Source organism: Humulus lupulus, chromosome 8, assembly GCF_963169125.1.
Source record: "Humulus lupulus chromosome 8, drHumLupu1.1, whole genome shotgun sequence".
NCBI lineage: Eukaryota > Viridiplantae > Streptophyta > Magnoliopsida > Rosales > Cannabaceae > Humulus > Humulus lupulus.
Window position 1 is genome coordinate 111,136,957 of NC_084800.1, and position 11,776 is coordinate 111,148,732.

General features: G+C 42.5%; 1 protein-coding gene across 1 annotated transcript; it reads left to right on the plus strand.

The window, feature by feature from the left end:
* The first annotated feature begins 5,342 nt into the window (after positions 1-5,342).
* LOC133795942 (uncharacterized) lies at positions 5,343-6,056 on the plus strand. The gene is made up of 2 exons (XM_062233427.1): positions 5,343-5,771; positions 5,844-6,056. Exons 1-2 carry the CDS (start codon positions 5,343-5,345, stop codon positions 6,054-6,056), a joined length of 642 nt encoding a protein of 213 aa, XP_062089411.1.
* The last annotated feature ends 5,720 nt before the right edge of the window (positions 6,057-11,776 follow it).

Genomic DNA, 11,776 nt, shown 5'->3' on the forward strand with positions numbered 1-11,776 from the left:
TGAGAAAAAAAAATGTATAAATTAAAAATAAATAAATAAAAAAGGTGGTGGTGGTTGGGTTGATCCTGGTGCGACCATATACTAATGACACGTGGACCAAAATTATACTAAAACTAGAAAATATATTCTTCATTCACCATTAATTAAAAAATATATATGTTTAAATATATTTTAGGAGAATGTGTGTAAAGTAGGGGTGCACACGGGTCGGATTTTCGGGTTTCGGGTTTTGTGGATTTTTGGAGAAAAATAGTACCCATCCGAATTTTTTCGGGTTTTTTCGAGTTGGGTTAAGGTGGGCCTGCTGGATTTTAGGCCAAAAAATCTAATTTTGCAAATATACCATTTTTTCAATTTTTTTTTTAAATTTTGGTTGGGTTCACCCGAACACAAAATTACTGCATTTTAAAACCCAACCCGACATACTTCGGGTTCGGGTCGGATTAAGCCCGAAATGAAGTGGTTTTTTGAAAATTCGGGTTCTCGAGGTTGGGTCGAGCGAGTTTTGCGGGTTTTGCGAGTCAAATATTCACCCTTAGTGTAAAGAATTCATTTTTATCCTACCCATATACTATGTTCCTTATATCATACTTAAAGGCATCTTGACTGTAATTTTTTTTTCATAGTAATGTTCATTATAGCGAGCCTCTTGCAGATTTTCAAGAAATTCTGAATAATTAAAACGTCAAAAATAAAATTCAAACTACTTGTTATACGTGTGTTTTTATTTAATATTAGTATTATTTTATACGATTTGCGTTGTTTTTTTTATTACATAAATTTTATAAGATTTTTATATTTTTAGGGTAGAAAATTTATGAATCATGACATTTTACACAATTATTCATTATTTTAAAATAAATATTTTTATTAATTTAATTAATAATGTTCTTAATCAAATTAATATCACGGGTATGCATGTTGATTTTTTTAATTGTTAAAATATTTTAGTTTTAAATTTTGTTGACCTATGAAATTGGCCAACGGTCGTATGTACGGTATACGATACCCTTTGAACGAAATAAATATAATAAACAATAGTGTATTTTATAGTGGTTCAGCCCTATTCTGATGAACAGTAATAACCTAATCCACTTAGCTTTTAGCATTGAATCACTCGATAGACAATTACACTGATGAACAAAAGTATTCACTAATTGCTAATTTTCCCAGAGTTTCTCCCCAAAATACTCCTCAAATCCCCTTCAATGAAGCCCTGGATCCTTTATTTATAATACTCAGGGGCTGTTACATGATCAGTAGTACTGGGATCGTGGTTTGGTACACGATTATTAGGTAGTGGAGATACGTGTCCACCTCCCCATGATTATGAGATCGTGGGTCTTCTTGTTGTTTCTCTGGATCGTGGTAGACAATGCACGATTGAAACCTCTGGGAAAATGCAAAGTCTAGATAGGTCTATGAGACTTAGGTGCTAGGCTCGATGACCCTTTAAAGCTTGGGTGCTAGGCTTGTTGATCTTCTGGGTGCTAGGCCTATTGATCTCAGTCTAAACGAGCATAAGTTTTACCCATTTTCGGGAGTGTAGGCCAACCACCCTATGGAGGATAGGGTGGGCTGACCACCCCTAAGGGTTGGGGTCAGGCCGACCACCTCAAGGGGGTTGTGAACATCTCAGGCCGACCACCTCTAGGAGTTGGGGTCAGGCCGACTGTTTAACGCACAAAATGTGACTACACTAAGCGGTAGTTGTAGCAAGATTGGGCGGTCGATCCATAAGGAGGTAACCTAAAATCAAAATATTAGTAGAAAATAACACAAAAAGTTAGTAACAAGAAATAAATAAAATTGTAAATGAAAAGAGGTTTGAGATTTTGGTATTGTCTTTTATATAAGGTGATAAAATGAGATAAGTGAAATAAAGGTATGATGTAATCAAGAGTTTGAGAAAAGGAAAGGTTTCAAGAATCATCCATATGCTTGTTTAGTTACTTAGTTACTTGATTTACAAAAATGCACAAGTAAATAGTTCACATCCCAATATTTACTTGGAAAATCTAACTTTAAAGTCCATATTCTTTTCTAATAAAAATTCATTTGAGTTATAAAGTTCTTTACTTTAAAAGCACAATGTTAATCTTATGAAAAATCTAAAAATGACAAAATACTTGAGGGCAATAATGCAATAGAAGATTAGACATAAAACTATGTATCAATATTACTTTTACTAATTAGAAGCACATAGAAAGAGCATGACTAATCCTATATACTATTAGCATAAGTAAATAAAGATAACAAAATAAAGATAGAGATGAAAGAGCATAAATAACTCAAATATATTACATTAAGAACATAGTAAATCAAAGTAGCAAAATAACATCACTAGCATATGGAATCATCTCTGTTGACCCTCGATTTAGCCAATGACATGGAGTCAAATATACGACAGGATATAGAACGACGCTTGAAAAGATAATCTAATGAAAAGGAAAAAAACACCAAAAAATTATAGTGGTTTGGCCCCAGTGATAAGTAATGACTTACGTCAACTCAGTGTATTGTTATTATTGAACTTCAAAGCTGTGATAAAAAAAACTAGGGTTCTTTGAGTTTCACAAACCTTGGAAAGATTACAATAGAATGAAGAACAATCACTATAGCTTTTTCTCTCTTAATATCAAGCAAAAAAGCTAATGAATCCAAAAGTCCCTTCCTTGAACTATTTCATGCATATTTATAGGCTCTGGGAAGTTTACCTATTCTAACGTGTCCTATCTTTCCTTAATAATCGCATATCAAGGATTATTATGAAGAAATATTCAAATGCAGTTAATATTAGATTACAACTTAAGAAGAAAATAAAGCGGGCTTCACGATCAGCCTGGTCATATCAAAAATTTAATGCTGGCGATGAGGTGTGCTCCTGGTCGATGGCCGAACAACACCTTTGTCATTCAATTCTGCCACGTTTCAATCCACGCGTAAGAATTCTTTGCCACGTTATCAAACACCATTTTTGAGTAAACATTTGTCCCCCAAAGTTTACTTATCGCGACCAGCAATAAGTAAACTTAGGAAACTGACTCTTCGAATACCCCACGAAATCTGTTAGAAGCGCCCATGCTTTCTCAAAAAGGTGACCAATCATGTCTAATCATGTCCTTTCAGTTTCCCAAGAGTGTGTCCAACGGCCATTCCACTTCCCCATACTTAGAAAAAAGTAACTCATGATTGCCTCTTATAACGTGCCTTGGTCTCCATAAATAACCCTCAAGTTATCATTTTTACCTTTTACTTGCCTTTTTGAAGAACACTGAAGAACTCGCGCCCTAGAGCCTAGAAATCTTCAAACACCTATACTCGGAAGTTCGACAACTCTCACCTTCGGACTTCAATCTTTATATGTGTCAGTTTCACAAATTTTCTTGTCCTTTGAATTGCTATTCAAAACTGCCTTATGTGTGTTTTTATCTCTGAACCCCTCTGTATTCTTGGCTGAAAATGTATGGGGATTGTTTGCATGTTAACAGATGATTGATAGGGTAGTGAAATATTGCTCCGTAGGAGTTAGGAGCCAGTTTGGTAGTCAAGATTGTAGAATTAGGGCGTAAAATCAAAGTAAAAATTTGATTTTTAAGCTAGGTGAAAAACTGGGTTTTTCCCGCCCCTTCAGAATAAAAAAAGCTCTTTCCCAAAAAACTTTTTACTTCCGCTTTTCAATTTGTTTTTCAAACTGCTTGTATAGAACTTAGTGTTTCTGTTAGAATGCTGCTGGTCGTATACGCGAACAACGTTATTCCAACTTTCAACACAAGCTTTTAAGCTTTGCGTCTTATCTCCTCCTTTCTCTGTTCACAGCTTTCATGCAAGATCCATGGGGAGGAGAAAGACCCATAGGCAACGACTTATTGGCTCAGATTCTTGAGAACGAGGAGCAACCGTCATCGCTAATACCTGACATTCCCTTTTCTCGTGCCACTTCAAACACTCCATCCATCCTTATCCAAAATATGGCTCGAGCAAAAACTACAGCCTAGAAAAAGAAAAATCCCAATTCTTCAAATCAGCCGGCTTCTCGGGCTGAAATTCCATCGACCGGTGGTCGAGCAGAAAATACCCCTGACCCCAATATCCAAACTCATGCTCAGCCCCGAAATGCCATTCAACCAGATGTTGAATGGTATGTTATCTCTGAAAGCCGAGTGGCGATCAGGATGATCGCCAACTATATTAAGAAATATGGACTCACAAGGGTGACATTAGTTCGACCCAACCAAGACCAATGGGCAAACTTTCCCAGAGGCACCTTCAGTGCCTGGTCGAGATACCATATTGAGGCAGGGGCTACCTTGCCTCTTCATCCATTCTTCCAAGGGGTGGCCAACTACGTCGGGGTTGCCCCTTTCCAAATAACTCCCAATGGGTATAGAATGCTTACAGCACTCTATATCCTTTACAGTCACAAAAAATGGCCTGTGCCAACTCCTCATGAGGTTAATTATTTGTTCGACCTCAAATCCAACCCCAACCAAGAAGGTACGGGGTTCTTTCACGTTTGTCACCAGGAAACTGGGCACACCTTCCTGACCGACACCACTCGCATATCGAACGTGGGGAGATACTACCAGGAGTATTTCCCTACGACCGACATGATCGCGAACAATCTGACCTTTGCTCAAGGAGGTAAAACCTTTGTAACATTGGTCGTTAATCTTTATTTAGTGTTTCCTCTACATTTTCTTAGACTTTTAATGCCTTTCAGGCCCATGGCTGCGACCAGACCCCACTCTAGACATGGATTTGAGATTAGCCCACTTGGCCAGTATGACTGACGTAGAGAAAAGTGTCAAACATCTGGTCACAGAGGCTAACCTTAGGCTAGTCGGCCTTTTGGCCCCTATTCAGGATATGAGGGAGTCAACAACGAGGAGTGCTACTGGTGGAGAAGTTCTCGAGCAGCACCCGGACGTGGAACAAACTCCTCCAAGGAGGGCCACCAGAGTAACAATCAGGGAACCTTCCAGCACCCCGCGAGCTGCTGCTCCCCCTGCCCCAAAGGGAAAAGGGAAAAAGAAAGCCACTGAACCTCTCGAGCCCCTCAACGAATCTTCGGACGAGAACGGTACTGATCTCTCGCTCTTAGATAGCTTGCCAATTCCCTGTCACTTATTTGACGGGGACGGCAATTTTAAGTACGCTCCAAATTTAGATTCATCCTTCTTCATGCCAGAGAATGAGTGTAAGACTAGTAGAGTATATAATATAGCGATCAGTAATAGCTCGGGTATTTCACTTACAATTTTCTTTGTTTCTTTTCCTGACATAACATACTTAATTGTTTATGCTATCTCACTGTTCAAATATTTTCTTCTTTTCCAGACATGGACTCCGAGAATATGTTCGACATATACAGTGCCCTCGAGGCTCTTGAAGCTCCCTCGAGCAAGAAGAAAACAAGCAAGAGGCATCCTGGGGAAAGCAGCAACACGCCTCAGGCCAAGAAAGCCAAGACTGCAGGCCCTTCGGCCGACGAACCCTTAGCCAATGTAACACCACCTCCTTCTCCGCAAGAGCAGCAAACTCCCCCTACTCCTGTTGGGTCGACACCATCTCCACCAGCCCCAACCGACCAGACTCAGCAGGCCGGTCCTGCTTCCACAGGCAGCGACATATCGAGTCGTGCCTTAAGGTTGGTCCAAGACAAAGTGGCAAAGATTTTGAAGCACGAACGATGCCGAGAGGCAATGGCTAGGAAGAAGACGATGGACGTCGACCAGATCTTAAACCACGCCTTGAACGAGTTTGCCAGTGTAAGTCATCTTTTTTTGTGGAGACATCCCTTCTAGATTCTACAGTTAGTCTAACCTTTGCTTTGATCGCAGGCAATGCTGACCCTTACTGCCGGCCGTCTCCGCTCAGGTGCTGTTACCGAGCAGGGCAAATATTTGGAGCAACGGCATTCTGATGAACTCAAGGCTACCGATGCGAAATACGCTGAACAGCTTGAGGCGGTGCTTGGGGAGAAGAACAAACTGGCTGAGGAGTTGAAGGAGAAGAAAAATTCTCTGGATAAGGCCATCGAGCAAAGAGACTAATTAAAGGACTCTAACCGCATCAATTACCACACGACTAAAAAGCTCGAGGAGGACTTGACTGTGAGTAGACAAGAGACTACAACCTTGGAGGGCCGGATCGAGGAGCTTGAGAAAGCCAATGCCAGTAATTTGGAAAGGTACAAGAACGCCACAAGTAAGTGTTTTTATGACTTTTGAAAACACAACCAAGGGGCGGACTTTAGCTACCTTCCCAAGCGTGCAAGGCAAGGCGAGATAGCCCGCTGCGTTGCTCGACTAGCAGAAGAGGAGAGGGCAAGGGTACCTGTCTCGCTCGAAATCTCCTTGGCGACTGGCATGGACGGGGCGGACAATGACGCTACAGATGTCGTTGACCAAGACACCCCTCAGGATCCCCCAACCTCTTAGTCTTTTCCCTTGTTTATCTTTAAATCTTTTAATTACACGACTTACTGGCCGTGATGTAAAGACTAATTTTTATTGTTGCATAGGCAGCTATTTTCCTTTTAATCAGACAATTACATCCAAGCAGTACTGCTCATGGTGTAAAGCATAGCACTTTGGTTTGATTTAACAAAATACAAAATTTTGAAAAATACTCTAAGTACCCTAGCATGCTTTCACTTATTTTTCTCATGTGTTTACATACCTTTTAATGATATGCTTTGCTTACTTGTACCTTATATGCCCCCCAAGTGATCGAGGAGCTTTAGGTCCTTGGTCACTTGCCTTGACCAAAACCTGTTTGAACAATGCTACTCGGAGCAAAATAATTGAAATTGTAATACAGCAAAACAACACACGTAATGAGCAAATACTTGTAATAAACACAATAATTGGCAAGAAATGACTAGCTGCGCACAGTCCCTTATATTTCTCATAATAAATGGACAAAACATGTATGTACGAGTGATCAATAAGATCTTACACTTATAAGTGATCGGTCACATAAAATGACCAACCCTTTTTCAAAACTTATAAAATGTAAAATTAATACAAGCCAATTCTTTAAGAAGAATTGTTTATTGGTAGTACTTGCGTAGGTGTTCTCCATTCCAATAGCAAGGAACGAGATCTCCGTTCAAGCGAGCAAGTTTATAGGTGCCTGGGTGAAGGACTTCTTCGATCTGGTATGGCCCTTCCCAATTAGGTACGAGTACTCCAGCAGCTTGGTCGCGGGTGTTTTGAAAAACTCTTCGGAGTACAAGGTCTCCAATGCTGAACTTTCTTTCTCGCACTTTAGAGTTGAAATACCGGGCGAACTTCTGCTAGTATGCAGCTACTCGGAGTTGGGCTTGTTCACGTTTCTCATCAATTGAGTCCAGGGATTCCATCAATAGCTAGCTGTTCGAGTCTGGATCGTACGTTATTCTGCGATGCAAAGGTGGATCTAACTCAACAGGCAACATGGCTTCATATCCATAAGCCAAAGAGCATGGAGTATGACCCGTTGTTGTTCGGTGGGAAGTTCTGTACGACCAAAGTACTTCAGGCAATTGTTCTAGCCACGCCCCTTAGCTTCTTCTAGCCTTTTCTTCAGTCTATCCTTCAGCGTTTTGTTGACTGCTTCAACTTGTCCATTTGCTTGGGGATGAGCGACTGAAGAGAAGCTCTTGATAATACTATGCCACTCGTAAAAGTCCGTGAAAAAATCACTATCAAACTGGGTGCCATTATCCGAGATGATCTTCCTTGGCAATCCATAGCGACAAATGATGTTTTTTATCACAAAATCCAACACCTTTTTGGTCATTATGGTTGTAAGTGGTTCAGCTTCGGCCCATTTGGTGAAGTAGTCGACGGCAACCACAGCATATTTGACACTGCCTTTTCCCGTGGGCAAAGATCCGATTAGGTCGATACCCCAAACTGCAAACGGCCACAGGCTTTGCATCTGTTTAAGCTCATTAGGGGCTGCCCGTGGGATTTTGGAGAAGCTCTGACATTTGTCACACTTTTGCACAAACTCCATCGAATCTTCATTCATTGTGGGCCAGAAATATCCTTGCCTCAAGATCTTTTTTGACAAACTCTGCCCCCCAACGTGGTCTCCACAAAAACCTCTGTGCACCTCTTTCATCAATTCTCTGGCTTTCTCCTTTGTAACAAATCTGAGGAGTGGCATTGAGTATCCCCTTCGGTACAAAATTCCATCGACCAGGATATACCTAGCGGCTTGTCGCTGAAGGGTCTTGGCTTTGTTTCTGTCCGTTGGTAACACGCTCTGCGTCAGATACTCGACATATGGTGCCATCCACGTATCCACCATCTGGATTACCAGAGTGGTCTCCTCTGCTTGGATGCTTGGTACAAATAGTCGTTCGACTGGAACTATGTTCAGAGTGTCAGCATCCTTCGCACTTGCCAATTTGGCCAAAGCGTTCGCATTGGAATTCTGATCGCGACGTACCTGCTGGAGACTGTATTTGTCGAACTGAGCCAATAGATCCTTTGTTTTGTTCAGATAGGCAACCATCTTTAAACCTCGCGCCTGGTATTCTCCCAGGACCTAATTCACCACCAGCTGAGAATCACTATAGATGTCAAGCATTTTTATATTCATGTCCCTGGCTAACCGCAATCCAGCGAGTAGTGCTTCATACTTGGCCTCATTGTTAGAAGTAGTGAAGTCAAATCTGATTGCGCAGTGAAATCGATGCCCCTCCGGCGTTATCAATATCACTCCTGCCCCAGCGTGGCACTTGTTAGAAGAACCGTCTGTAAATAATTTCCACGTGGGGGCTTGGCTCTGACATTCAGGCTCGTTAGGCTCTCCAATCTACTCACTATTCGTAAGTTCAGTGAATTCTGCAATGAAGTCAGCCAGGGCTTGTCCTTTTATTGCTGCTCGCGGTAAGTAAGATATGTCGAACTGCCTGAGTTCGACTGCCTATTTTAGCAATCTACCTGCAGCCTCTGGTTTTTTCAAGACTTGTCGAAGAGGCTGGTCAGTCAAGACCGTAATTGGATGAGCTTGGAAGTAAGGCTGTAGTTTCCTAGAGGCCAAAATTAAGCAATAGGCTAGCTTTTCGATGGGTGGGTACCGTTGTTCTGCTCCAATCAGCCTTTTGCTTACATAGTAGACAACCTTCTGTACACCTTCTTCTTCCCTTACTAGAACGGTACTAGTAGCGTATTCCATGATCGCCAGGTAGATGAATAAAGTTTCTTTATCAACCAGCTTTGACAGGATGGGTGGTTGCGCCATATGTGTTTTTAGTGCTTGAAAAGCCTGTTTGCACTCTTTCGTCCATTCAAACTTTTTATTACCCCTGAGTAGATTAAAGAATGGGACGCACTTATCTGTTGATTTTGAAATGAATCTACTTAGAGCGGCAATTCTTCCGGTTAAGCTTTGAACATCCTTAATCTTTACTGGCGATTTCATGTCGATCAGGGCTTTAATTTTCTCGAGATTGGCTTCAATTCCTCTCGAGTTAACTATAAATCCCAAGAACTTCCCTGATCCTACTCCGAAGGAGCATTTAAGGGGATTTAACTTCATCCGATATTTATTCAAGACGTTGAAGCACTCCTGCAAATCCCTTACATGCCCTTCTGCTTTCTTTGACTTGACCAGCATGTCGTTGACATATACCTTCATGTTTGCGCCGATCAGCTCCTTAAACATGTGGTTGATGAGTCTCTGGTAAGTCGCACTAGCATTTTTCAAACCAAAGGGCATCACTTTGTAACAGTAGAGCCCTATATCAGTCCGAAAGCTAGTGTGATCTTCATCAGGGGAAGGCATACTAATTTGGTTATACCCAGAGTATGCATCCATGAATGAGAGGATCTCATGTCCTGCAGTGGCATCGACCAGCTGGTTGATCCTTGGGAGTGGGAAATAATCTTTGGGGCAGGCTTTATTTAGGTCTGTAAAATCCACGCACGTACGCCACTTGCCATTCGGCTTGGGCACTAGTACGGGATTAGAGACCACGATGGATAAAATGCCACCCTGACGAACCCATTTTCCTTCAGCTTCTCGACTTCTTCTTTTAAGGCCCCTGATCTATCTTTGTCAAGCAGCCTTCTCTTTTGTTGCACTGGTGGAAAACTCTTGTCGATGTTTAGGACATGGCTGATGACTGCAGGATCTATCCCGACCATGTCTTTGTGCGACCAGGGAAAGACCTCCTGGTTCCTCCTTGAAAACTCCACCAGTGCTTGTTTTGTTGTTGTCTCTAAGTTTTTATCGACTTTCACAACTCTGGTTGGATTTTCTTCATCGAGTTGGACCTCTTCAAAATCCCCAAAGCGAGGATCTAAATCCCTATCCTCACTTTGGGCAATGCCCTATTTGGTGACATTATCACCTGAGTGGGTCTAAACATCAATCGCCATTTACAAATCCTTTTTGGTAGTGTCTCTCGATACACCCTTCTTCGCTTTGGTGATCGAGGCGTTGTAGCACTCCCTCGCCTCCTTCTAGTTTCCCAATACGCAACCTATCCCGACATCTGTTGGGAATTTCATGGCGAGGTGGCATATCGAGGTGACGGACCGCAGGTCGACTAAAATTGGTCTCCCAATTACAGCATTGTATGTCGAAGGACAATCAATTACTATAAAAGTAGTGAGTAATGCCATATTAGCAGGTGCGGTGCCTGCTGTAATTAGGAGTCTAATTGACCCTGTTGGGGCGAGTCCTTCTCTGGAAAAACCATAAATGGTTTGGTTGCATGGCTCCAGGTCCTTTACGGACAACTTCATTCTTTCCAGCGAAGACTTGTATAGGATATTGACCGAACTTCCTGTATCGACCAATACCCTCTTCACCATCATGTTTGCAATCTGCACGTCCACAACCAGCGGATCGGAGTGTGAGAATCGCACGTGCTGGGCGTCGTCATCTGAGAAGGTTATCAGTTCCTCCTCTGTTCGAGCCTTTTTTAGTGCTCGATCCTCGACACTCATCATCTTGATGTCCTAGTCGTGGCGCAGGGTTCGAGCATATCATTCTCGTGCCCTCCCACTATCTCCTGCAAGATGCGGGCCTCTACAGATGGTGAGTAGAGTGACAGCCACAGGAGCTGGCTGTAAAGGTGGCGAGCGTTGGCGTGTAGGCGCCTGCTCGTTGCCACCTTGAGCCTCTCGTTGAGAACCTCCTGCGGCTCGAACAAATCTTCTTAAATGTCCCTGCCTTATCAAGAACTTAATCTCATCCTTCAGCTGGTTACACTCGTTTGTGTCGTGCCCGTAGTCATTGTGAAAACGACAGAACTTTGTTGTATCTCTCTTGGAGATATCTTTCCTTATGGGTGCGGGTCGTTTGTAGGGCACGTTTGAGCTGGTCGCCTGATAGACCTCAGCTCGGCTTTCGGCAAGGGCAATGTAGTTGGTGAATCTCGGTTCATAGCGACTGCCTTTGGGGCGCTTACTCTCGGAGGTCAAGGGTTCATTGTTCGCCTGCTTTCCACCATTTCTACCGTTGCTATTCCCGTTGCCTTTTCAGTTGCCATTGGGTTTTTCCGACCCATTGACGGCTTTGGCGGGATCTTCCTTGGGCCCCTTGTCTTTTGTTGGTGATTTCCCTTCGTTGGCAATCGCATCTTTGAGATTGATGTACTGATCAGCTCGATCTAAGAACTCTTGAGTGCTCCTTACCCTATTCTTTCTGAGGCTGCTCCAGAGGGGTGAATGGCGTCTAACCCCAGCAGTTAGGGCCATCATCTTACCTTCATCGCCCACAGTCTTGGCTCCAGCTACAGCTCTCATGAAGCGCTGAACGTACTCCT

Coding starts and splice junctions, on each gene's coding strand:
- LOC133795942 (XM_062233427.1), top strand. CDS start 5,343: ATGGACTCCGAGAATATGTTCGACATATACAGTGCCCTCGAGGCTCTT. Junction 5,772..5,843: donor CCTTGAACGAGTTTGCCAGT/GTAAGTCATCTT, acceptor CTTTGATCGCAG/GCAATGCTGACCCTTACTGC.